The sequence below is a fragment of the Marmota marmota genome, unplaced genomic scaffold, assembly GCF_001458135.2.
Source record: "Marmota marmota marmota unplaced genomic scaffold, marMar, whole genome shotgun sequence".
Lineage (NCBI taxonomy): Eukaryota > Metazoa > Chordata > Mammalia > Rodentia > Sciuridae > Marmota > Marmota marmota.
The window spans coordinates 742,553-767,616 of record NW_026000221.1 but is presented as its reverse complement, the minus strand read 5'-3'; the positions used below and the strand labels follow the sequence as shown (position 1 = coordinate 767,616).

The window sequence follows — 25,064 nt, the reverse complement described above, 5'->3', positions numbered from 1 at the left end:
AGGGGGGTAGGGGGAAATTCTCATTAGTGGCTCCAACTTAAAATTCTGAGGTAGTGGGCTGGGGTTAGACCTCAGTTGTGGAGTGCTTGACTAGCCTGTGCCATGCCCTGCATTTGATCCCCAGCACCACAGCAAATAAAATATAAATGAATTCGAAGATGGTCTTCTGTTACAGCTGCTCAGGCCTGTCCTGAGGGGAAAAGGTCTCTTTCATCTTCTGACTTGGGCATCATCAAATTCCCATAGAATTTCTGGACTCAAGTCTTTTTAGACCAGTTTTGGTTGTGTTCCCAAACCTGAACCATTCACTGTGAGAGGGAGCCGTAATGGCGAGATTGATAGGACTGTTACATGCTGCCCATTCACAGGCCCCAGTGAAGCCACAGGAACTTGTACTCCTCAAACCTAGGCTCAGTGGGGAGGAAGTGCCCGAGACACCTCAAGTGCCTGATAGGCAATGAATTTACATTCCTCTTATCCAGAATGATGTCTAGTGCTGCAGGAATGGTGGCTGATTTATTAGCATGTCTAACAACATGATCCAACATGGTTTAGAGGCGCAGTAGGCTGAGATCTTATGTCTGATGCTACTAACTGGAGCCTTAGTCAGAGCTGCTTAGATTACCTGCAAGTTAGGGGACAATATCATTTGAGTAGTTACCTAAGTATGTTTTAGAAAAAGTCCAGTGGTAGCAATAACGGTTTGTGTATAATAAAAGCAGAAAAATACATAAGGCGCCTTTGGTCAGATAAGCTTGGTCAATTCCATGTTGAAGGCAGTAAGTATCAGGGTTTCTCTGAACCAGTATGACTCTAAATCTCCAAGAGTGGATGCTGGGGTCCACATTTCCTATATTGGTGTGTTTGGTCATGAGTAGGGCTCAAATTACATTCCCTGGAGCACTCTGGGACTTAGCAAGTTAGACCAGTAGTAGCAACTAAGTTACCAGGACCCTAGAAGTCTGAGAAAATTGTAAAGTGGGAGGAGTCTCTAAGCTTTTTTCACTATTTCAGAAAACCTAAAGAAAAAAAAAAATCACAGGATCAAATCAAATGATATAAAAAATTTTAATAAAATTCCTTATTTATCCATGATAAAAACTCAGCTGACCAGAAGAGTGTAACGTCCTCATCACCTAAAGGACATCAACAAAAGTCTCTGCAACTTCATGCTTAATAATAAAACACTAGATGCTCCGCTCTGATTAGGACAAGGCAAGGAAGCCCATCTCACTCGTCCTATTCGACACCATACTGAAAGTCCCAGCCAGTGTAATTCAGCAAGAAAAAGGAAATAAAGTGGGCTGGGGTTGTGGCTCAGTGGCAAAGCACTCGCCTAGCATGTGCGAGGCCCTGGGTTCGATCCTCAGCACCACATAAAAATAAATAAATAAAATAAAGATATTAAAAAAAAAAAAAGGAAATAAAGTTAGTCATACAGATTGGAAAGGAAGAAATAAAATTGTCCCAGTTGGCAGCTGACATGGAAGTCTGTAGAAAATTAAGAATCTTTCAGAAAACCGTCAAAACTAAATTCAGCAGATCAAAATATACAAGATCAAAAAATTATGTGAACCGATCCTGGTGGCATGCACCTGAAGTCCCAGCTACTCTGGAAGCTGAGGCAGGAGGATCTCTTGGGAGCCTGGGAAAACATCAAAACAATGTCTCAAATAAAACAAAAAATGTGTTTCATCCAGGCGCAGTGGTGCACGCCTGTAATCCCAGCAGCTCAGGAGGCTGAAACCAGAGGATCATGTCTTTAAAGCCAGCTTCAGCAATGGCTAGGTGCTGAACAGCTCAGTGAGACCCTGTCTCTAAATAAAATACAAAATAGGGCTAGGGATGTGGCTCAGTGGTCCAGTCCCCCTGAGTTCAATCCCCGGTACCAAAAAAAAAAAATGTGTTTCTATAGCTTGCAATGAAAATGGAAATCGAATGCAAAAAACCCCACCATTTCTAATCAAAAGAAAAATAAAATACATAGGTATGAATCTAGCAAAATATACAAGATTTGTATGCTGAAATCTTCAAAATACTGATGAAAGAAGTCAGAACTAAATAAGTGTAAACCACATGTTCTTGGATTGGAATAGGAAAATGCAAATTAAACCACAATGAGATATTATTACATACCTATTAATAACAAATATAGTAAAGAGATCATTTCTTCCCAAATTGATCTGTAATTTCTATCAAAATTCCAGGGAAGTTTTTGTTATACCCCTACCCCTGCTTTCTTGCTCTCGCTCTCATTCTCTCTCTCTCTTTCTTTCTTTCTGATACATGCTTATTCTAAAATGTATGTGAAAAGGCATACAAAGTAGCTAAAACCATTTCGTAAAACAAGAATAAAGTAGGAAGAATGGTTTTAAGACTTTAAACCTCACCTAGTTTTAAGACTTACTAGCAGAGCAAGGTAGCCCACACCTGTAATCCCAGCAGCTCAGGAGGCTAAAGCAGGAGGATCACCAATTCAAAGTCAGTCTCAGCAATTTAATGAGGTCCTAAGCAACTTAGCAAGATCCTGTCTTGAAATGAAAAAGGACTGGGGATGTGGCTCAGTGGTGAAGTGTTCCTGAGTTCAATCCCTGGTACAAAAAGAAAAAGAAAAATAGACTTACTGTATAGCTAAATAAATCAAGACAATGTATTAAAGATGGGAAAGACAAAGGAACAGAATAAAGAGCCCAGAATGTGGAATGTGGCCTGGTAGTTTCTTATAAAACTAACATAATCAACCTATGCAAGTACAACTGATTTTTTTTTTTAATTTTTTAGTTGTAGATGGACACACACCTTTATTTATTTATTTATTTTTATGTAGTGCTGAGGATCGAACCCAGGGCCTCACATATGCTAGGCAAGCACAACCCCAGCCCACAACTGATTTTTAATCATCTGATGGATAGTCTTTTCCAAAAATCTCATAATTTGTACAGAAATTAACACAAAATAGAATTAAGATAACAGGTAAAAATTTTCAGGACCTGGAGCTAAATGAATAATTCTTAGATACAATATCAAAAATGATCCATAAAAGAAAAAAAATTAACTTCATCAAAATTAAAAACTTTTAATTTGCAAAATATATATCTGACAAAGGACTTGTATCTCATATATAGAGAACTCTTAAAACCCAAAACAAAACATCAACATGAATCTTATCAAAGAGGATATTTCACATGCTTATGAAAAGATGTTTGACACTGTTAGTCACTAGGAAAATGCAAATTAAACCACAATGAGATATTATTACATACCTATTAATAACAACTAAAAATATTGACTATAAACCAGGTGTGGTGGTGAACACCTGTAATCCCACCTATTTGGGAGGCTGAGACAGGAGGATCAAAATTTCCAGGCCAGCCTCGGCAATTTAGCAAGACCATGTCTCTTAAAAAAAAGGCAGGGGAAACTGGGGATGTAGCTCAGTGTTAGAGGACCTTTGGGCTCAATCCCTGATATTAACAAACAAACAAAAAAAAAATAGCCAATTCAAGTGAGAATGTAGAGAAACTGGATTTCATATATTATTTATGGGAATATAAAGTCACTCTAGAATATGCTTTGGTAGTTTTTTATAAAACTAACATACACTTAGCACTGCGGCCTTCAGAGGGGTGGAGAGTTGAATACTTTCTCATCACTTTTGGCCTTTGTGTCCTTTGAGTTCTGCTTGTTAATTGACAGGAAATCAATCCCGAGGAGGATATAAAAACCTAGACACTCTATAAGGGCTATTTAATTGTCACTGTCTCCACAGGGCCTGGTATGGTGCTTGGCAGGTCATCTGTGCCAAATAAATTCATTGAGCAAAACTGACTGAGGCTTCTGCCCTGAGCCAACCCAGGCACTCTGTTCTAGACATCAGGATATCAGGAATCCCGTAGTGAACCTGACAAAGTTCCTGATTTCGGCATTCATAGGAGAGGTGAATATCTACAAATAAACAACCATTTCAAATTATAATAAGGGGGCTGGGGATGTGGCTCAGTAGTAGAGTGCTGGCCTAGCATGTGCAAGGCCCAGGGTCCAATCCCCAGCACCAATAAACAAATAAGGGCCATGAGGAAAAAGTGGTGAGTCAGAGGACCTAGGGCAGGGGCATCCTGATACAGGGGTGGCCTCTCAGAGGAGGTGACATTGAAATGAGTAAGACCTAAATGATGAAAAGAGCTAGTAAGGACAAGAGCCCTCCAAAGAGAAGGAACAGAATGTGCAAAGGCCCAGAGGCAAGGATGCACTTGAGTGGGAATATAGTGAAGTTTTCGAGGGTGAATCAGGTCCTAGGGGCCTTATCAACCATAATGTTTTCATTTGCTCCTAAATATCCTGGGTAGAGAAATAATTTTGAGTTTCCTTTGGGAGGATTGAGACTCAGAAAAGCCTGGGTTTAAGCCCAGCTTCATAATGGAAAAATCAGCCCAGCTTTTCAGTCCCCACTCCTCCCTCTCTCTCCATCCCCCTCTGTAGTCGTGGGGAATAGAATCCTGGGCCTCATCACGTATGCTGGGCAAGTGGTCTACCACTGAGCTATTTAGCCTGCCCAAGAATCCGCTTTTGAAAGCATGAAAAGAGAGGCCACTGGGTTTGGTTGGCCTTAGAACCTCTGAGATCGCTTGCTTGAGTCAGTTCTCCTCACCTTCTCCAGACTTCAGGTGTGCCCTCCCCAACCAGCCACCTACAGCTTCCCACCACAGGAGGATGTGAAAGCCCCTGTCCCTTGGAGGGGTTTTGAGGAGATCAGCTGAAACAGAAATTTTGTTAGTTTTTAATTTTTCTTTTTTTGAATGGAGAGATTAAAGTCAGCCCCAAATGTAAACCTTTGTCACTTCAGAGGAAAGTAAAGGATGTCAAGGAAATAGATTTCCTTGTTTGTCCCTTCCTCTCCCCTCTGTCTGCTCCACTTTCTCTGAGGGAAAAGATAGAGGCTGTGGGAGGACCAGCCTCCTTTGTCCACTCTTTGTCAACTCAGACCTCTCCCTCCTTCCTACCAGATGCTTAGGTTTTCCCCAGCCCACCTGCGGCCCCCGCCCAGCCCCTGTGCTCTTTCCTCTGCTTGAAGACCACTCACATCTATGAGTGACTACAGTGTTGCCTCATTATCTCTCATGGGATCCTGTTTTCTTGACTGTGAAACTCACCTTCCTTCTTAGTACCCACAGGAAACAGAGGCTCAGAGAGGAAGGATGACTTGTTCAAGGCCACAAAACCAACAAGAGTTGGGTTTCAGACCCAGGTGTGTGTGCCCCACCCCCAAGTCATACAGTTCAGCCCATTGTCTCAGATGTTCTGCCCTCTCCCTCTCCCAGCAAGCAGATTCCTTTTCCACAGCCCAGACCAAAGGCACCATCCAAGTCCAACCTGAGCCCTCGCTTCCAGCCTGCTGGCTTCCACTGGGGCTTCCACAAGCTGTCAGAGGGTTCTTCGTGTATCACCTGTCACAATCGCTCCTGCTGTTCCCCATCTCTCTGCTTCACTAGACTGAGGGTCGTCACATGCACATGTTCCCAGACCCTAGAAAAGGGCAAGAACATCATAGGCATCAGTATTTTCTGAATAGATGACTGAATAAGCAAACAAGAGGGTGGCTGCTGGGGGAGAAAGTATGTGGAGGTTGACCCCAGTCCTGGTGACTTGACACAGGCCCCACTCTTTCTTTCTAGTGGCCCACGTTAGTGAAACAGGGTGTGATCTGTCCTTTATTATTATTATTATTATTATTATTTTTATTTTTGGTATAATGATAACTCCTTGTTCACTGTCCTCTGTGGTTCTGACAAACTGGGACAATTCCCTGTCTTTTGTGCTGTTTCTATTGAAAAGGGCCTCTGGGAAAGAGGCTCAGAGCAACCTCACAATGCCAGGTCTGCATTCGAGGCCAGCATCGGAGTCCAGCTCATTTCATGTTAGCCAAATCTCCTGCGTATAGTGGATTTTATTTTAGCATATGTATAAACATTTTCTGTGACTTTTTTTTCTTTTTTTTGGTACTGGGGATTGAACTCAGGGGCACTCGACCACTGAGCCACATCCCCAGCTCTATTTTGTACTTAATTTTTTTTTTAGTTGTAGGTAGACACAATACCTTTATTTGTTTTTATGTGGTGCCGGGGATCGAACCCAGTGCCTCACTCATGCTAGGCAAGTGTTCTACCACTGAACCACAACCTCAGCCCCATATTTTGTACTTTATTTAGAGACAGGATCTCACTGAGTTGCTTGGAGCCTTGCTGTTGCTGAGGCTGCCTTTGAACTTGCGGTTCTCCTGCCTCAGCCTCCAGAGCCGCTGGAATTACAGGCATGTACAATCTCATCTGGCTTCTGTGACTTTTTATCCAAAATATATCCACAGAAAAAAGCCCAATAGATATACCTAAGTATTAATGTTAATCATTTTGGATGGTGGAAATGTGAGCAATGATTATTTTCTTCTGTATATTTTCTGCATTTTTTTTTTTTTAACAAGGCTCTGCCTCATCTTATGGAGTTCACCTGAGTACAGAAAACCCAGTATGCTTACTGGTTATGCTCCTTCATCCCAAAGGTGGATTCTGACAATGTTGTCCTTTATTTGTTCCTCTGTCCATCAACTAGGCTCAACCTATGCTTTTTGAGCTCTGGTTTTAAATTCTGGAACCCACCCAACTCTTCCAACAATCTTTCCCCCTTAAATTAGCTTTCTTGCCTGTTGCTTACAAATAAAAACCTCTGATATCGGGACCAAAAGTAACAGCTGTAGGTGTTAATCCAAGTATGTGCAGAGTTTGTATTCGTATTAGCATACCATTGCTAATTATGATTCATAATATTCTTTTTGCTAGTATCTGAGTTACACTGAATCCAAAGTTAAACCAGTTATTTTGGAGGGGGAAGGTACTGGGGATTGAACCCAGGGGTGCTTAACCACTGAGCTACCTCCCCAGCCCTTTTTACTTTTTAGTTTGAAACAAGTTTTCACCAAGTTGCTGAGGCTTGCCTCGAGTTTGCCTCAGCTTCCCCAATCACTGGGATTATAGGCACTTGCCACCATGTTTGGCTTAAACCAGTTTTATAAATATGATTCTGGAAATACCAGGGTCATGTGGTCTAGGCACTTCCCTTGTTGGCAATTAGAGGAGTTGGAGAGATTGACAGCATATCTTTTGTTTCTTTTTGTTTGTTTTTTGTGGTGCTGGGGATCAAACCCAGGGCCTTGTACATGCAAGGCAAGCACTCTACCAATGGAGCTATATCCCCAGGCCTAAGTTGATTCTCTTGATATCAAGAGATCAAAGAGAATAGTTGTCCAGCTATAGGCAGGAAAGTGCATGGTGTGTCTAGGAACAATCAGGGGATCCTAATTATATCCAACTCAAACCTGATGTGTGTGCCTCCATTAATCTCTCTGTCTCCCCCTCTCTTCTGTTTGTACTGTAGAGGATTGAACACATGAGCACTCTGACACTGATCTATATCCCAACATCCCTTCTTATTTTTTATTTATTTCTTCATTTTTTTAGTACTGGATATTGAACCCAGTGGAGTTTTAACCACTGAGCCACATCTCCAATTCTTTATAATTATCCTGTCTTCCCTAGTCTTAATTTTGAGACAAGGTCTCACTAAATTGCTAAGGCTGGTCTTGAACTCATGATCCTCCTGCTTCAGCCTCCTGAGTCACTGGGATTACAGGGATGTGCCACCAATCCTGACTATTTTTTATTTCAAGACAGGGTCTCACTAGGTTGCTGAGGCTGGCCTCCAACTTGCAATTCTCTTGTCTCAGCCTTTTGAGTTGCTGGGATTATAAGCAAGTACCACCACACTTGGCCTCAACCCAAATCTGATGCTCTGTCTTGCTTAATGCCCTTCACTGGCCCTCAGAACAAAGTGTGAATTCCTTAACTTTATTTCACATAATTTGATCTTTGATTTGTGGATTAGAGCACAAGGGGACATTTATTCTGTATCAGGTAGCTGCTTATTCAAAAGAGAATAGTTGGTAAAGGTTCTGGAGATGATGGAGACAGATGGGAGACTAAGCACACATTTATACGCTGCTGGTAGGAATATAAATAACTTTTCTGGATTACAATTTGGAGATACCACAAACATTTTTTAAAAAGTAAAAATTTCTCTCTCTCTTGACTCAGAAATTTCACTTCCAGGATTTTTACCCTCAGTAGGGCTGAGGATCAAATCCAGGACCTCATGCATGCTAGGCCAGCCTCCAGCCCCTGGATTCTTTTTTTTCCCTCCTGAGAAAATAAGCTTGGTGCCAGCTGCGGTGGCACACACCTGTAATCCCAGCAGCTCAGGAGGCCAGAGGCAAAAGGATCACAAGTTCAAAGCCAGTCTTAGCAATTTAGCAAGGCCCTAAACAACTCAGTGAAACCCTGTCTCAGAATTAAAATAAAAAAGGGCTGGGGAAGTGGCTCAGTAGTTAAGCACCCCTGGGTTCAATCCTCAGTACCAAAAAAGTAAAATTAAAATATTAAAATAAAAAGAGGCAGGGGATGTAGCTCTGTAGTAAGTTTTCTCCCTAGTACATCACACACACCAAAAAATGTGTGTAACCAAAATAATACAGTACTTATAATAATCTTGTTTCTATAGAAAAAAAGTTTTTATGTGCAATGAAAACTCCAGGAAGATATACATTAGAATATTAATACTGGACATCTCTGGACAGTGTGGTATGATTGCAGAGCAAGGCTGTCCACAGAGGTTCTCAGTCACCAGTTCTTTGCTGTCATGCTGGAAGGATTTCAAATGAGTCACTTAGAGTAGCAGGCATGGGTTTATTAGATGGAATTGGAAAAGGGAAAAAGGAACACTCTCAAAGGAGAAAGGGAGAGAGTGGATCCTCTCAGGAGAGGAACAGTATGTTCCTCCAGTCCTGTTTTATTGGGGGGTTACAGGGAAATTTCTAGACTCCTGCACAGGCCCACTTCTTGATGATGTTTGACTGACAGTTGGATTGCCTCAAATCAAGTCCCATCTGCTCATTGTCTTACTCCATGAAGGATATATTTTCCTATTATAATGGCATGCTAAAGATCCAAGGCAACTCTGGGTCACTTTGGTCTGCACTGACCAGTCCTAATTGTAACTAGTTTTTACATATTTTATGGTTGGGGACTTTGTTTCTAATTATCCTGTCTTCCCTAGTCTTGGAATCTGATCTGTGTAAAGGTAACAAAAGTTCCCCTTCAGGGCAACCCTTGCTCTTTCTATCTGCAGGGAAGAGTCTTTGGGGCTGCATTTCTCCTAATAGGAGAATCCAGAATCCCATTGATTGGAGCCAGGCAGGGCCAGAGCAGCCTCAAGCAAATTGCCCTTTAAAAGGAAGCTTTATATGAGGCACAGTAGGCCTGGTTCACAAAACCGACACCCAACTTCATATTCCTACCACTCATGTCTCTCTGCCACCTATCAGTATTACAAAATCATCTTTGTTGTCTTTTTTGTTTCTTTTCACTTCCTAAATTTTTATAAAAAAAATTTTTTTTTTTGTATCAGGGATTGAACTCAGAGACACATAACCACTGAGCCACATCTCCAACCCTTTTATTTTTGAGACAAATTCTTTCTAAATTGCTTAGAGCCTCACTAAATTGCTAAGACTGGCCTTGAATTTGTGATCCCCCTGCCTCAGCCTCTCAGTTGTTGGGATTTCAGGCATGCATGAGCCACTGTGCCCAGCTTCTAAATTTTCTTACCATGAAAAATAATTAAATCTTAATCAGGAAAACAATTTATAAAATCTTCCCCTTATCCATAGAGGCAGATTTCAAGAACAGTTAAAACTATGGTGAAAGAATTCAGAATAGTCATCAGCTCTAAAGGGGCTATCAACTGCAAAGACACAAAGGGGAATTTTCCAGAGTGGTAAGAATATTTTGCATCTTTTTTTTTTTTTTTTTTTTTTTGGTGTGCTAGGAATTGAATACAGGGACTTGCATGTGCTAGGCAAGAACTCTACAACTGGTCTACATCCCCAATCCTGTGTATGCTGCAGCTTATTTTGGTGGATACATAGTTAATTTTTAACAAGCTGTAGATTTAAGATTTGGGCATTTTACTGTATGTAAAGTACATCTCATTTAAAAAATATACCCATTAGACAGAAGAGAAAGAGGAAGCAGGTGACATTACAAAACAATTTTGAGGTGAAAAAGGAAGATAACAAAGTTCTGTGGCAAGAACTCAACTTCTTTCTGGCCAGCAGGCTGTTGTAATGGGCTTAGATTGGTGTGATGTGGTTAGACTTGGATTCAAGATAGTTCCTTTGCAGCAGAAAGGCAGGCATGGGAGCTGGATTAAAGGAAGGCGCACTTACACCCAGGCTTAAGGAACATACAAGGAGGAAAAACAAATGGTTGCATGACCTTGAGAATTGTAAGTCAGACTGGCTTGTATTGGAGAAGAAAATGAAGACAAGAAAATAGGGGAAATGATATGAGTGGAGAGGAAAAAAAGGTTTTGAGGGCAGGGCAGGAACAGTGGGAGCTGGAAATATAAAGGTGGTCAGAGGGATTGGCATGAGTCCTTGAAAGTGAAGCAGTTACAAGTGCAAAATGGCACTCTAAGAGAAAGACAGGAAAGAGGAACACTGTATTTACAGAGCATCATCCACCCAATGCCAGACAGTTTGCACACACTGACTCATTTAAACAGCACCTCCACTTTGCAAGGATGTACTACTATTATGATATTTATAGATGAGGAAACAGGTTCTGAGGTCAATAATTTGCCTTAGAGCATATTAGCAAGCAGCAGAATAATTTCAAATCCAGATTTGACTCCAAAGCCTCTTCCCACCATGCTCAGCTGACCTTTAGGAAGAGAATTTTAAGGAATCCACATACGTAGAATTGGAAGTCCTCTAGTGCTAGTGGAGGTATAAATATAAGTAGATGGCATGTGTTTCAGCAGTATCTTTTAGAACCATGCTTCAAGTTGGCAACAGAAATAGAGATCCTATTAACCTGTTGGCCAAGAAATGGGGAAATGTAACCTCCATTAACAGTTTTTTTTGTTTTTTTTTTGTTTTTAAGCAAGCAGAGTCTTCAAGGGAAAACTAGGCTTTATTTACAGGTAAGAAACCTTGGAGTTTTGGGTCATCCTTCTGAGAGTTACAAAGAGGGACAGATGGGAGGGACTAGGGCTCTAAGGCTCAGGAAGCATGGTAGCTGAGCTCATAGGAATAAAGAAGGGACTGAGAGGGCTTGGAGTTCCATCAGGACATGTGGAGTTCCAACTGCAATGCCAGAGAAGTGTCAAGAAAAGTTATCCTGCATGAGTTGCCAATAAACAAAGCCTAAACCTCACCCCCCTCCTTCTTTCTCCTTTATCCATATCTCAGGTAAATCTTGTGTGAGTAAACTACAAACTTCTATGAACAGGAATAGGAGGCAATATTTACCAAATGCCTACTGTATGCCTGCATCCTGCAATGAAATTGACTTAAATATTTATTTCAATGCTACAATTGGTCCTGTTTTACAGCTGCTGAAACCTTTAGAATGAGAGCTGATGTGGCCAAAATCATTACATCAGTTTGAATTTTCCTTGATTTTGTTGATCCATGGCAATTTTTATACACAAGCTTCACAGTCAATTGTGAAACATTAATTTAGTGGCTTCTGACCTTAGGTGAAAAGAATCTTGCAGACCTAGACTAGAGCAGATGTTCTGGTTTACATTAAGAAGATGGAGAGCCCCAACTCCACCTCTTTGGATAAGCAACCAGGCAGACTTTGAAGGTAACAAGAATCCATAATTCAGCCAGGTGTGATGATTCATACCTGTAATCTTAGCAACTAAGGAGGAGAAGGCAGGAGTACTGCAGGTTTGAAACTAGCCTGGGCAGCTTGTGAGAGCCTGCCTAAAAAAATAACAAAGGGCTGGGGATGTAGCTCAGAGGTAGTATCACATGTACACAAATACAAATCTGTAGTTTATAGGCATGAGTTCTTAGCACAGGAAAAGATAGGTGAAGACAGATGAAGAGAAAGGTTGAAGCTTAAATGAAAACAGGGGGAAAATACCCTAGGAGAGGAATTCCAATAGCCCAGAATCTGTTGGAATGGAGTTAGTTACTCTTCTGTTATCACTGTTTTACCAGGATATAGCTCTAACAGGAGAAACAAAAACAGAGCTGGCGCTGGACACCTGAAATCCCAGCAACTCGGGGGGCTGAGGCAGGAGGATCACAAGTTCTAAGGCAGCCTCGCAGTTCAGCGAGGTACTCAGCAACTCAAGAAGACCGTGTCTCTAAATAAAACATAGAAAAGGGCTGGGGATGTAGTTCAGTGGTAGAGAACTTGCTTAGCATAGCATGGGTGAGGCCCTAGTTAAATCCCCAGTGAGAGTTACCACTCCTCACCAAAAGAAAAAGGGAAAAAAAAATTGAATAAACTCCGTATGAAAGGGAGTTTTAAAAAAATATTTTTTAGTTGTCACTGGACATTTATTTATATATGGTGCTGAGAATCAAACCCAGTGCCTCACACATGCTAGACAAGCACTCTACCACTGAGCCACAACCCCAGCCCCGAAATAAGTTATTTCTGCAAGAAAATATTCCTTCAAAATATATCCTTACAGGAAAGGGGGAACAAATGATGGCATCTAAAGTATGTAAGGTGCTTCACATTGATTTGTTCTTTTTTTGGAGGCGAGGGGTTACTGAAGATTGAATCCAGGGGCACTTTACCACCAAGCTACACCCAGCCCTTTTTATTTCTGAAGACAGGGTCTAAGTTGCTGAGGCTGGCTTTGAACCTGCAATCCTCCTGCCTCAGCCTCCTGAGAGGCTGGGATTACCAGTGTGCCTCACCATTTTTGGCTAATTTGTTCTTCAAATCTATCCTGAAGAAGATGGCAAGTTTCATTTATGACTGAGGAAACTAAAGCTTATGGGAGCTAAGAACTCACCCGAGGTCAAAGCTGATAAATGAAAACGAAAATTTGATACCAGATCTGCCTGCTTTTTACACTACCATATTGCCTAAATTGCTATTTCTCACAGGGATACAATATAGATCTATTTTAACTCTTTATTTCTGATTTTTTAAAAAATTGTTAATGGGGATTGATCCCAGGGGTACCTTACTACTGAGCTACAACCCCAGCCCTTTTTATTTTTATGCTGACACAGAGTTTTGCCAAGTTGCTGAGGCTAGCCTTGAACTTGTGATTCTCTTGCCTTAGCCAAGCCGCTGGGATCCCAGGTGTGCTGCACTGGCTTCTTGACAATGTGATGTCCCATTTATTCCAAAATGTTTTTCATCCTTTCCCTCACACATAGAAAAAGATGTCACACCTCTACTGGACAGAAAGACCCATAGCCAGTTGTGAAATTTTTGTTATAAAACATTTAATGTTAACCTACAATACAATGTAAACCTTTATGAAAAAAATTTAAAGTACACTAGATTTCTTCAGGAAATTATCGCGTAACTATTCAGCTGCAGTACAAGTTGGGGCACTGCATCCTTTGTGGATGGATTTCCCATTGCTGCGTTCCTTACAAATCCTAAAAAACAAAAAACAAACAAACAAAAAAAAAAAACACCAGTTGTAAGGTGGAGCTCCTTGTTCAAGCACCAGGTGATAATACCCCCCTGACTTTGTTTTCTGGGAGTTACCACTCTTCATTTTCTGAAACTCTTTCCTTGGCCTTGGCACGGTTAACAATTTTCATAGTGACTGCTTAGTTGATTCCAGGTTCTTTTTAATTTTTTTTAAGGAGATAGTCTCCTTCTGCCATTCCTTCTCCAAATCTCATGGTAGAGGCAAGCAAGGAGAAATATTTGCTGCAGGAAATTCTGCACAAGTGGAAGAAAAGACCAGAAGGATCCCACTGAGGCTGCAAAAATTCAATGACCCCAATAGGTGTCTTTGCTTGATCGTGTTCCATGGTTATTCAGCTGTATCTACAACTTCAGTTTTGAGAGTGCAGAACAAAACTTCAAACAAGTGTTTTCTTCAGTTGATGACTTGCCATTTGAAATATCCCAGAAGTGATATGGAAATGAGCAAATGCTTGTAGCTTACCAGCACCTCAGCCTTTTCTCCCTTGCAGGTCCCATCAAGCTCCCAGAGGTCCTTGGGAGTAACAGATTGTACAGGCATTAAGTGATAAAATGTGCAGCCCATATTTCACCTACAAGGAAAGGAAATGGCATCCAGGCGGCAGTAGTAGGGGCAGCAAGGAGGCAGGCACAGGGTCTAAAAGGGACTAGATACGGGCAGGTGCTTCTGCTGAAGCTTCTTGAAACCTACAGTAAATTGGCAGGCTGTCCCAAGAGTTGTATTGATAGAGGGACCTTGTCTTAATATTCTGGCATCTGACCTCCTTTACTAAACAGTTATCAAAGAAAGGCAAGAGGCATAAAGTGCACATTTTAGAATGAGACTGAGTTATTAAGGGGAGAAAAAAATAACTTCCCCAAGGAGATGTGGGCAAAATACTTACATTGTACACCCAGCCTAATGAAGGTCCTTCACACCCTCCCATGTGCTGCCAGGGAAATAGCTGTGAATTGCAAACAGAGAGGGAGGCTCTGAGTGGAGAAATTCCTCTTTGCATGGTTGTCAATGAGCACACTTCATCCAAGGTTGAGTGGAGAACATCATTCATCTGATGTCCACTCCAGACACATTTTGGGAATTTGTGAGGGGGTAGTTTTCCACCCATCTGGCTCTAGGACAGCAGGAAACCAAGTGGAAGAATGATAGATAGGTAGGAACAGAACTACTTTTCTTACAGATGGTGTTCTAGATTCCTGTATCAAGGCCACTGGAAAATTCTCACACTACCCAGGTATTATGGATGAGGTACCTCCCTCAGTCCCATGGGTTTACCTCAACAAACCTGCAGAGGGCTGCAGAGAACAGTAAGCCTATTACTACTAGTAAAGAAAGTGGTCCTTACGTTTTAGTTAATCAACAGAGAAAGCCTTTGGAGACGACATATCAATCAAGTCATACTTTAAACTTGACCTGAAGCCCTGCCCTTCACAGCATGCTAGCAACCACAGGACTTCTGAAGGCTTCCATGTATAAGCCTGCACCCATCAAGCTATTGAACAATAGCATGTTAATACATGGCCTGACCCATGTACCCAATATCATAAACTCAACCACAGACAAGACATCCAGAGGCTGGGTGGGGGAAACTATTACTTCAATACAGCAATAGAGGGAGAGGATAGGACCGCCTCCAGCTGGTAGCTACATCAGAAAGTGATCTGTGCCTTTCAACAGCTTACAAAGGCTGGGAGTCCAGTCTTGTTTCTCTTCAGGACCTCTCCTCTGGTTCCATCCTTAAAACACACTTCCACTGACAGGCAGGGCACTCTCATGTGGTTCTGCTGGCTCCACAGCAGGCCATGTTAGTCCTTGGGAAGGCACCACGCTTGGCAATTCAGAAAAGCTGGGAGAAGCAGCATGCAATGTCAGAAGAGGAATGAAGAGCTGCTATCCTTTGGTTCGGACCCTTCACCACCACCTGGTACAGATCCAAGGCAAAGCTGCAGTTGTATGTAAAGGTGAACGTTCACCACACACATGGGTGTAATCTGTACATATATGGCCTTTGTAGGGCTACAGATTCCTCTATTCCTCCAAGTGGGGTGGTTAGGTGGTAAGAAAGGACGGCAAGAGTTGGACCAAAATAGGACCTCTCTGGGAACATGAGAGGGGCAATAGCAGAAATAAGCACAAACCAGCCCGGGGCACCTTTATTACACTATTATGGGCTAAAGGAGCCCAGGGCATAAACTCATGTTTAAGAATTGGTTCTTTATCAAACAATGTTAAGGAAAAGAAATACACCTATGTCAGCCTCAATCCTTTGGTCATTACAAAGAAAGAGAAACAAAGTTATACATAAACTGTGGCAGTTCAAGGAACATCTCTGTTCTGTGCTTTCTCTTCCCTCTCTTCTCCAGAGGTGGAAGAAGCAAGTCCTCAGGAGATGCTGCTGTAGCTGGTTGATAGAGGTTTTTCACTTTTATTTTCCATAAAAGCAAGAATGAATGGAAACTAGTGGGAATGTCCCCTTCCCCAGTTGGGACAATGGACGGGTTGGAGGTGAAGAGTCTCCATTCACTTGGAAGATGCATGGTACGGAGGCCATAGGGAAGGGTGAGTTTGCCAAGTGGGTACGTTCACTGCTAACCTCGTGCACACACACAGGTTATGACTCTTGCAGGCAGCATGGTTTCTGATCCTTCCTTAGGATGCAGCAGTCTTTTAAAAAAAATATTGTATTATAATAATAATAATATGAATTTCTCTTTTTTTTTCTCCATTTCTTTTAGGGATTAGGGTAGGAGGGGGAGAGGAAGAAAAAGTGTCATTCGTCTGTTAGGTCCTGAACAAAGAGAACTTCTGTATGGCTGAGTCCCGCCTCCTGCAGTGTAGGAGGGGTGGGCCATTCCTCTGAAGGAACACAGGGCAGTACCCGCCTGGGAAAATTGGCTTCAATCTGAAACTTTTCGGGGCTTTCCTTCAAGGAGAATAAGAAGTCGTGGATTACCTGCAGAAGTCATATAGAAAAAGAATGACAGTGAGAAAAAGAGATGTATGCACCACTATAAAGTCAAATGTCACCCAACTCTTCCTAAGATGATTATGGGACATGAAGCAGTCATATTACACTGGAATTTTCAGGTGTTCCCATTTACCAGAACAAATATGTGGGGTAGTCCTTTAAAAAGAAATCACCTAAGATCAATATTAGTCCTACTCTGAATTGATTCATCTGTTAAAAAAAAAAAAACACTCTAAAATAATCACAAAGTTACAAAAAATCAGGATGTGTAGGATATAGAATTTTTTTTTTCTTTGAACCAGGTCTGAGTGAGCTGCCAACCTGATGTCTCATCACCCCAAAATACTTGAAGGTATGTATGTTTTACAAACAGGACAACCTTCTACATGATGACAACACTGCCTTCAAAATCAGGAAATCTAGGGGCCGGGGTTGTGGCTCAGTGGGCAGAGTGCTTGCCTAGCATGCATGAGGCACTGAGTTCAATCCCCGGCACCACATAAATATAGACAAATAAAATAAAGGTATAAAAAAAATCAGGAAATCTAATTGACATATTATTACCATGATATCCCTCAGTATTCATGGGAGATTGGTTCTAGGACCCCACTGTGGATACCAAAATCCCCAGATGCTCAAGTCCCTTATATAAAATGAATAACAGTAACTCATTTCTGGATTGCTTATCATATCTAACAATGTAAATGCTATGTCGTTTATCTTCTGTTTTGTTTACAGAATAAATAATGACATTAAAATTTTTGATCTGTGTTGTTTGAATCCATAGATGCAAAACTCACAGATAGGGAGGGTTGGACTATATTACATTACTTGGGCCCCACTTAAGTTTTGCCAGTTGTCTTTTCTAGCAAAAATTACCTAGTTTAGAACTGTTACATTTGTCATGACTCAAGTCTCCTTTAGTTCAGAAGAAATCATTCAATTTGTATATAAAGTATAGTCAAATATTTTTCAGAATGTCTTTCAGTTTGTCTGATATTTATTTATAATCAAATTCAGGTTGTGCATCCTTGATAGGAGTATTTCAGAAATGATGCTGCACTCTATTCAATGTACCCTATTCGATTGGAGCACATTTTTAATTTGTTCCATTATCTATGATGTTCATTTTGATTATCTGTTTCAGTTGGTGTCTGCCAGGTCTCTCCACTGAAGTTATGCTTTTTCTTCAGTTAGGATATATTTTGGGGATAGGATATATGTCTATTTCTATCAAACATTCTGAAACTATGAAGATATTCTGTTCCTTAAACATTTACATTTATTTGTAGCAATACAAATTTCTGTCTTCCTATTTTACTCAATAGGTTATAATGTTACAATCATTATTTTAATGTTCAAACTACTCCAGATACAGTCACCATGAATGGCTGCCTTCAGTATCTAACATGTCATCAATTTCTGAACAATTCCTTGCTTTCAGGGTCAAGATGTTCTAGGATAATCTTTTATATTCCTTGTCCAAGTCCTGGAATCAGGCATGTCCTCCAGAGAGATCTGGTTCTTCTTCTTTGTGGTGCTAGAGATTGAGTGAGTCCAGGACCTCATGCATGCTAGGCAAGTGCTCTACAACAGAACGTCATCTCCAGCCTGTTTTCTTAATGGACAATGGTATTCAAAAGCCAAGATCTTGGTGCTGGGTATGCTCATTTTGAATGGGAGGTGCTGTTTCTAGGCACTCACTATGGAGAATATGCCTATGTATGTATGGATAAACATATATACAAACTCCCACATCTAGTACATGTGTGTATAAAACCAAAACTTTAAATCTGTAAATCTATGACTCTCTATGTATATTCTTATTATGTTCAGATTTTTAGACACCAACCTGAGCTATCTGGACTCAGATTTGAGTTGCCATTCATGTAAACACACTCTTTAACCTGATCAAGATTTGACATTTGGGCTGGGGTTGTGGCTAAGTGGTAGAGTGTTTGCCTAGCACATGTGAGGCACTGGATTTGATCCTAAGCACCACATAAAATAAATAAAAGGTACTATGCCCACCAATAAATAAATAAATAAATAAATAAAAGATTTGATATTCTTAAAGAAGCTGAGGCAAGAGGGTAGAAAGTTAGAGGCCAACTGGGGCAACTTATTGAGACCCTGCCTCAAAAATAAAATTTAAAAAGGGCCGGGGGACTGAAGTTGTGGCTCAATGGTAGAGCACTTGCCTGGCATATGTGAGGCCCTGGGTTTGATCCTTGGCACTGCATATAAATGAATTAATCAAATAAAAAAATCCACTGACAACTATAAAATATTTTTTAAAAAAGACTTAAAAACATTTAGTGCAAAGTGGGCAGTTAGCAGAACTCAGATTGCTAAAACTTAAAGTGTGAACAATCTGCTTGTATATAGGCCATGGTTATTTCTCCCTATCTCTTAATGCCCACATTAAGAACAGGTCATCTCCATCATGCTTCTATTTCTATCAAAGACTCTGTGTTGTGAATTGCGTTACTTTATTTCAGGTCAACCCTCAAAATGAGGAACACACCATTCAAATTATTCTTCCTTTTGTTTTGTAAGAATATATTTTCTCGGGGCAGGGCTGGGGTTGTGGCTCAGCGGTGGAGCACTCGCCTCGCACGTGTAAGACCCTGGGTTCGATCCTCAGCACCACATACCAAAATAAACAAGTGAAATAAAGGTGTTGTGTCCAACTACAACTAAAAAATAAATATTAAAAAAAAAAGAATATATTTTCTTTTTGTTCTACCTCTCAGAACAATGAATTTTCTTGGCTTTTTCCCTTCTGCATGAAGCAGTCTTTCTCTCCTTTGTCTTCAATTCTTCAGAGAATTTTAAGAAGCTACATTTTTAGAATTTATGGATTAAATCTATTTCTCCCTTATCTAATGACTTTATAAACTTGTCATATTTTAGTCCATCAACTTCAAGCATTTCCTGATTCTTTGCAATCTCCATTAATACTAACTCTCATTTTCTTAAGATGCATCAGTTAGATTTACATCAAGTATTCTTGGTATGAACCCAAAACAGGTTTCATCTGAGGGTAAAATAATATATATATATATATTTTTTTTCCTGGTGCTGGGGACAGAACCCAGGGCCCCATGCATGCTAGGCGAATGCTCTACCAGTGAGCCACATCCCCAACCCTGAAATAATACTTTGTATATCAATTATTGCTTGAGACTATCCAATATTCTTATAAAACTGGCATGTTTTCACTTACCAATGAAAAGAGCTGACACCACCAATAAACGTGTCACCACATTATGTCCCTTTTAGTTTATAATGGACAGAAAGATGAGTGCGTGGCTGAGTATAAACTGGATCTCTTTTATACACATTTAATATTTATTTATTTTTTAGTTTTCGGCAGAAATAACATCTTTGTTTGTATGTGGTGCTGAGGATCGAACCCAGGTCGCACGCATGCCAGGCGAGCGCACTACCGCTTGAGCCACATCCTCAGCCCCTTTTATACACATTTAAGAGAAAGCCAGATGCCACTTTTCTGCCCACTCATGGAATTTAGAGATTTTATCCTTTTTCATTTTAGCATTTTACCACTATCAAGAGCTGAGCATCATGTGCAAATGTGTCATTCTCTGATATTATATGTGGAGATCCGAGCTGATAGGAAAATGACACAAGATCTAAAGAGCACTGAAACATTCTAAATCATTATCTGGTTATATGTTGTTATGTCTGTGAATGTTAAATTCCAGGCCAGAATCAGCACTGCACTTCTCCTCCTTTATACTTTCTTTCTCCCTTTGCAAGCCCAATTTAAAACCAAACATTTCTTTCAGCCTCAGCTGGTTATGATGTTCTTTTTTTTTTTTTTGGTACTGAGGATTGAACCCAGGATGTTTTACCACTAAATTATATCCTATTATTTTTTTATTTTGGGACAGAATCTCAATATTAACTGCTTAGGGCTTTGCTAAGTTGCTGAGGCTGGCTTCAAACCTATGATTCTCCGGCTTTACTCAGCCTCCCAAGTCACAGGGATTATAGATGTGCACACCGGGCCCAGCAGGATGGTCTTTTTTAAGAAACATCTTTTAGGGAGAAACCTATTTACAAGTCTTTAGTTGAAAAGAGCTCCCAAGGGAAATACTGAAGACTGATATTGGCTAAATTATATTATGTGCATGTATGAATATGTAACAACAAATTCCACCACTATGTACAAATATAATGCAGCAATTAAAAAAATATGGAAAAAAGAAATAAATGGTTCCTCTTTAATCACAGGCCTATTCTTATTCTGTTCTACAATTTTTTTGGGGGACAGGGGTGGGGAGTGCTGGAGATTGAACCCCGGACCTTGTGCATGCGAGGGAAGCACTCAACCAACTGACCTATATCCCCAGCCCACATTCCACAATTTAAAAAATAATAATAATTTTAGTTGTATACAGACACAATACCTTTATTTTATTTATTTACTTTTATGTGGTGCTGAGGATTGAACCCAGTGCCTCACATGTGCTAGGCAAGTGCTCTACCACTGAGCTACAAGCACAGCCCATGTTCCACAATTTTAATAGATTTTTTTCCTCTAAAACTCTCAGAAGAGTAAATTGTGGTTATTTTATATACAGTTTTATCTGAGCTTTGGGGCTAGAAATTCCATAGAGCTCAGACGTACAAACTGTGAAACTTAGTAATACAAGCTAAAATCCACATGTCCATGTAAAACATGTAACTTGAGCAAGCAACTTAATAATATTACTATACCAATTTTACCAAAGAAGAAATTTAGGCTAGATATGTATCGCAACTAAAGAAATATATCTAGTAACTCTGATAGTATGAGTTTGGTTCTCATTCTGTGAGACTCTAATAAGAGTCTCTGCTTTTAACTACTTACCTATGGAAATGACAATAACAAATATGGATTCCAAATAAAAAAGGAGCCTCAGGAAGTGGGGCTTCTTATATGATAAGAAGGGCATAAAGGGAGAGATAAAGGCACCTGAACTACTTATATATATTCAGATATGTAATTCAGTGATTCTTAGGTCACTGAAGACAAAGCTTTCTTTAAACAACCAGGAGTTCTGAAGTCAATGTCAAAAGAGAACCTGGAAGAACCTCAAAGACATGGAAGAACACGGCCTTCTTCTTTTTTTTGTTTAGCAGAGTTCAAACATTATAATGAAAGAAAACCTTTTGAAAAAATGCTTTGAGCTCAGGCTGGGGTTGTAGCTCAGCAGTAGAGTGCTTGTCTCGAAAGCGTGAGACACTGGGTTTGATTTTTAAAGATATTAAAAAAAAAAAAAAAAAGTGCTGATAGCCAGAAAAAAAGCTGATAGCCAGAAAAGAAGAAACCTTCAATAGTTATTGTACTCTTCCTGGTGTTTTCTGATGTCACACCCGTTCTCTTGTTTCCTTCCCTGTTCATCAGAGCTGAAGATATACTAATAACACTCTCAGAAGGCTATGTAGGGGCTCAATGGTAGAGTGCTTGCCTAGCATGCACAAAGCCCTGGGTTCAATCCCCAGCACTGCAAAATACAGAAACAAACAAAACAAAACAGAACAAAAACAAATAAGGAATGAAGGCTATAAAAGCTTCTATACCTATGGCCCAGATGTCAGAAATACTTCAACCCACTTAAGTGATGCTTACTGTTAGAGACTGTGAAAAGTGGAATCGTCTCTCTACTCGAGAATCATTGGGTAATTTGAAAATTATCTTGACACTTTCAGGGTCATCTGGGGAAGGCTCAGGAGGCAGGCACTCCAACTTCCTTTCCTTTTCCTCCTGTAAGTTCTGTAGAGACAAAAGCAAAGGTGAATACAGCTCAACTACAGAAACAGGATCATGTAGGTTTATTATGCACTCAGAAGAAAAACTAATAACTAATTACTCAGAAAAACCCCTGGAAAGAGACAAGAAACAACTATTGCATCACATATGTTATTTACTGATCATGTTCAGGTATTAGACTATTTGAGGAAAAGGGTAATGGCTAAAAGACCCTGGCTATAACAAGTACATTACTGAAACGTGTTATCAGCTTACACTAGTACTAAGAATGAATAAGGTCAAAAAATTATAAATCACCCATAATTACCACATAATTTTTCCTTTCATGTTTTCTTTTTTTTTTTTTAGTTGTTGATGGACCTTTATTTTATTTTTTAAATTTTTTATTGTTGGTTGTTCAAAACATTACATAGTTCTTGATATATCATATTTCACACTTTGATTCAAGTGGGTTATGAACTCCCATTTTTACCCCGTATACAGATTGCAGAATCACATCAGTTACACATCCATTGATTTACATATTGCCATACTTATGTCTGTTGTATTCTGCTGCCTTTCCTATCCTCTACTATCCCCCCTCCCTCATGTTTTCTTTTTCACATTTTTTTTCCACTTTTTTTTTTTTTTTTTTAATTTCTCTAAGTTCTCCAGGCTGGCCTTGAACTTAAGATCCTTCTGCTTCAGCTTCCCAAGTAGCTGGAATTGCTGGTGTGTGTCAACACCAGGTTCCTTTCACACTTAAGCAATCTCAGTAGTTTGGGAATCACAGAGAACAGAGGCATGCTCCATCACCTGTCGCCTTCTCTCTTCTGCCAGCTTCTGCTGTTGCACCTCCTCCTCCTTCCGCCGCTTCCGCTCCCGTTCCTCCCTTTTCTTCCTTTCTTTCTCCTGGTCAGCCCTGAGAGAGGCCAAATAGGCCTCATCCTGCTGTTGTCTCAGCACCTGGGTCTGGTTCCTTTCTTCCCTATGAACAGATCAAAAGTATAAAAAGGAAAACAGCAATTTCACATAGCTCTGCGTTTTCATTCCCCCCCCCTCGCCCCTCTTTTTGTGTGTGGCATTCAGAATTAAACCCAGGGTTTCATGCAGTACTGACCATATCCCCAGACCTCTGTGAATTTTTATGTTGAAAATTTGGAACAGGGTGAAAATGTTGATCTTCTGAAGGATTTTAAAAGCAGAGAATGGCAGAATCTGAAAGAGCCATCTCTTTCCTCAGTGTAAGTTGGCAGGAAAAGAAATTACAAGCTTCCCTCTCAATTTTTAACTTTTAAAATAAAAGCTTATCCTTTATCATAACATTATTATTATTTTGAAATGATCATCAATACTGTATTTTATAAATACCCTTCTAAATTTCTGCACTATTGTATACACAGCACTTGACTCATACATACATCATAAAAGATTTGAAAAAGGTAGAAACGTTATTCAGAATTCTACTAACCACAATAACAACCCTTATCAAACCACCCCCATGACCAAAAATGAATTCCACTAAAAACATAAAATATCATAACAATTTGGTGTATTTCCTATTTTTTCACATAGCACAAATATTTAGCCAATCAAAATGGTTGAATAAATACATATTCTTATTTTATACTTTCTTCCCTTTTTTTTTTCCTTCCAGTAATGGGGACTGTATCCAGGGACACGGTACCACTGAACTACATTCCCAGCACTTTTCAGTTTATTTTATCAGGGTCTAAGTTGCCCAGGCTGGCCTCAAACTTGCAATCCTGCCTCAGCCTCCTGAATTGCTGGGATTACAAGTAAGTACCACCATGTCTGGCTCACAATACTCATTCCTGAGGATAAAGCCCTATATTTTGATTTATACCTGTAAGAACAGATGAAATGATGTAGAGTAATTCAGGTCAAAACATGCAAACATCTTGACCCCAATTAGGGAGGACTATTAAAATTGCTTAAGAGAAGGGAAAAAGGGTTTGTGGAGTTCCATGTCAGCCCTCCAGATACACAAACTGATCTCTTCCTTTCAGAAAGTCTCTCATACCTTTCTAAGCGTTCTGACACCAGGTATGTCTGGTTTGCATCCATAATAAATGTTAGCTGGTTAATGAGGTCATCGGGTTGAATAAGGCCCTCTAACCGTCCCACCACAGTCATTCTCCGATCCTTCAACATAATCATGGCCAGGAATGGATAGGTATTCTCTCGTAAAGCCTGTGAGACTGAAAGAAACACCCAAGAGATTAAGGGCAGAACTTGGGGATAAAACAAATCAACTCTCAAATTTTCCATAAAGGGAGAGAGAAAACTGCTTTAATCCCGTTGAGATAAATGGGAAATAACATTCATCTCTGCTTCTCTTTTCCCTTCCTAGACATTTTTTGTTTGTCTTTTTTTTTTTTTAACCTCAGGGATTGAACTCAGGGGCACTTAACTACTGAGCCACTTCACCAGTCCTATTATTTTGTATTTAGAGACAGGATCTCACTGAGTTGCTTAGCACCTCACTTTTGCTGAGGCTGGCTTTGAATTTGAGGTCCTCCTGCCTCAGCCTCCCAAGGTACTGGGATCACAACCGTGCCCAGCTCCCTTCCTAGATTCTTAATCTTTTCTCTTTAAGGGTGTGGGGGAGAGGGGGGTTACCAGGATGGAACTCTGGGGTAGTTGACCACTGAGCCACATCCCCAGCCCTATTTTTGTATTTTGAGACAGGGTCTCACTGAGTTGCTTAGGGCCTCACTTTTGCTG

At 40.3% G+C, this 25,064-nt stretch overlaps 1 protein-coding gene across 4 annotated transcripts in view; it reads right to left on the bottom strand.

Annotated features, from left to right (window-relative positions):
* Nucleotides 1–13,350: 13,350 nt before the first annotated feature.
* The window catches only part of Faf2 (Fas associated factor family member 2), a 62,540-nt gene continuing 50,826 nt past the window's right edge, over nucleotides 13,351–25,064 (bottom strand). For 3 of the 4 annotated variants that reach the window (XM_015488510.2, XM_048792266.1, XM_015488511.2), the window contains 4 exons: nucleotides 24,361–24,538; nucleotides 23,133–23,304; nucleotides 22,197–22,340; nucleotides 13,351–16,540 (listed from right to left, as the gene is read on the bottom strand). In XM_015488510.2, coding sequence (XP_015343996.1) covers nucleotides 16,358–16,540; nucleotides 22,197–22,340; nucleotides 23,133–23,304; nucleotides 24,361–24,538 — 677 coding nt within the window. In that variant the 3' untranslated portion in view covers nucleotides 13,351–16,357. The remainder of the gene's footprint in view (nucleotides 16,541–22,196; nucleotides 22,341–23,132; nucleotides 23,305–24,360; nucleotides 24,539–25,064) is intronic. The other variant, XR_007343511.1, reaches the window with a different exon arrangement.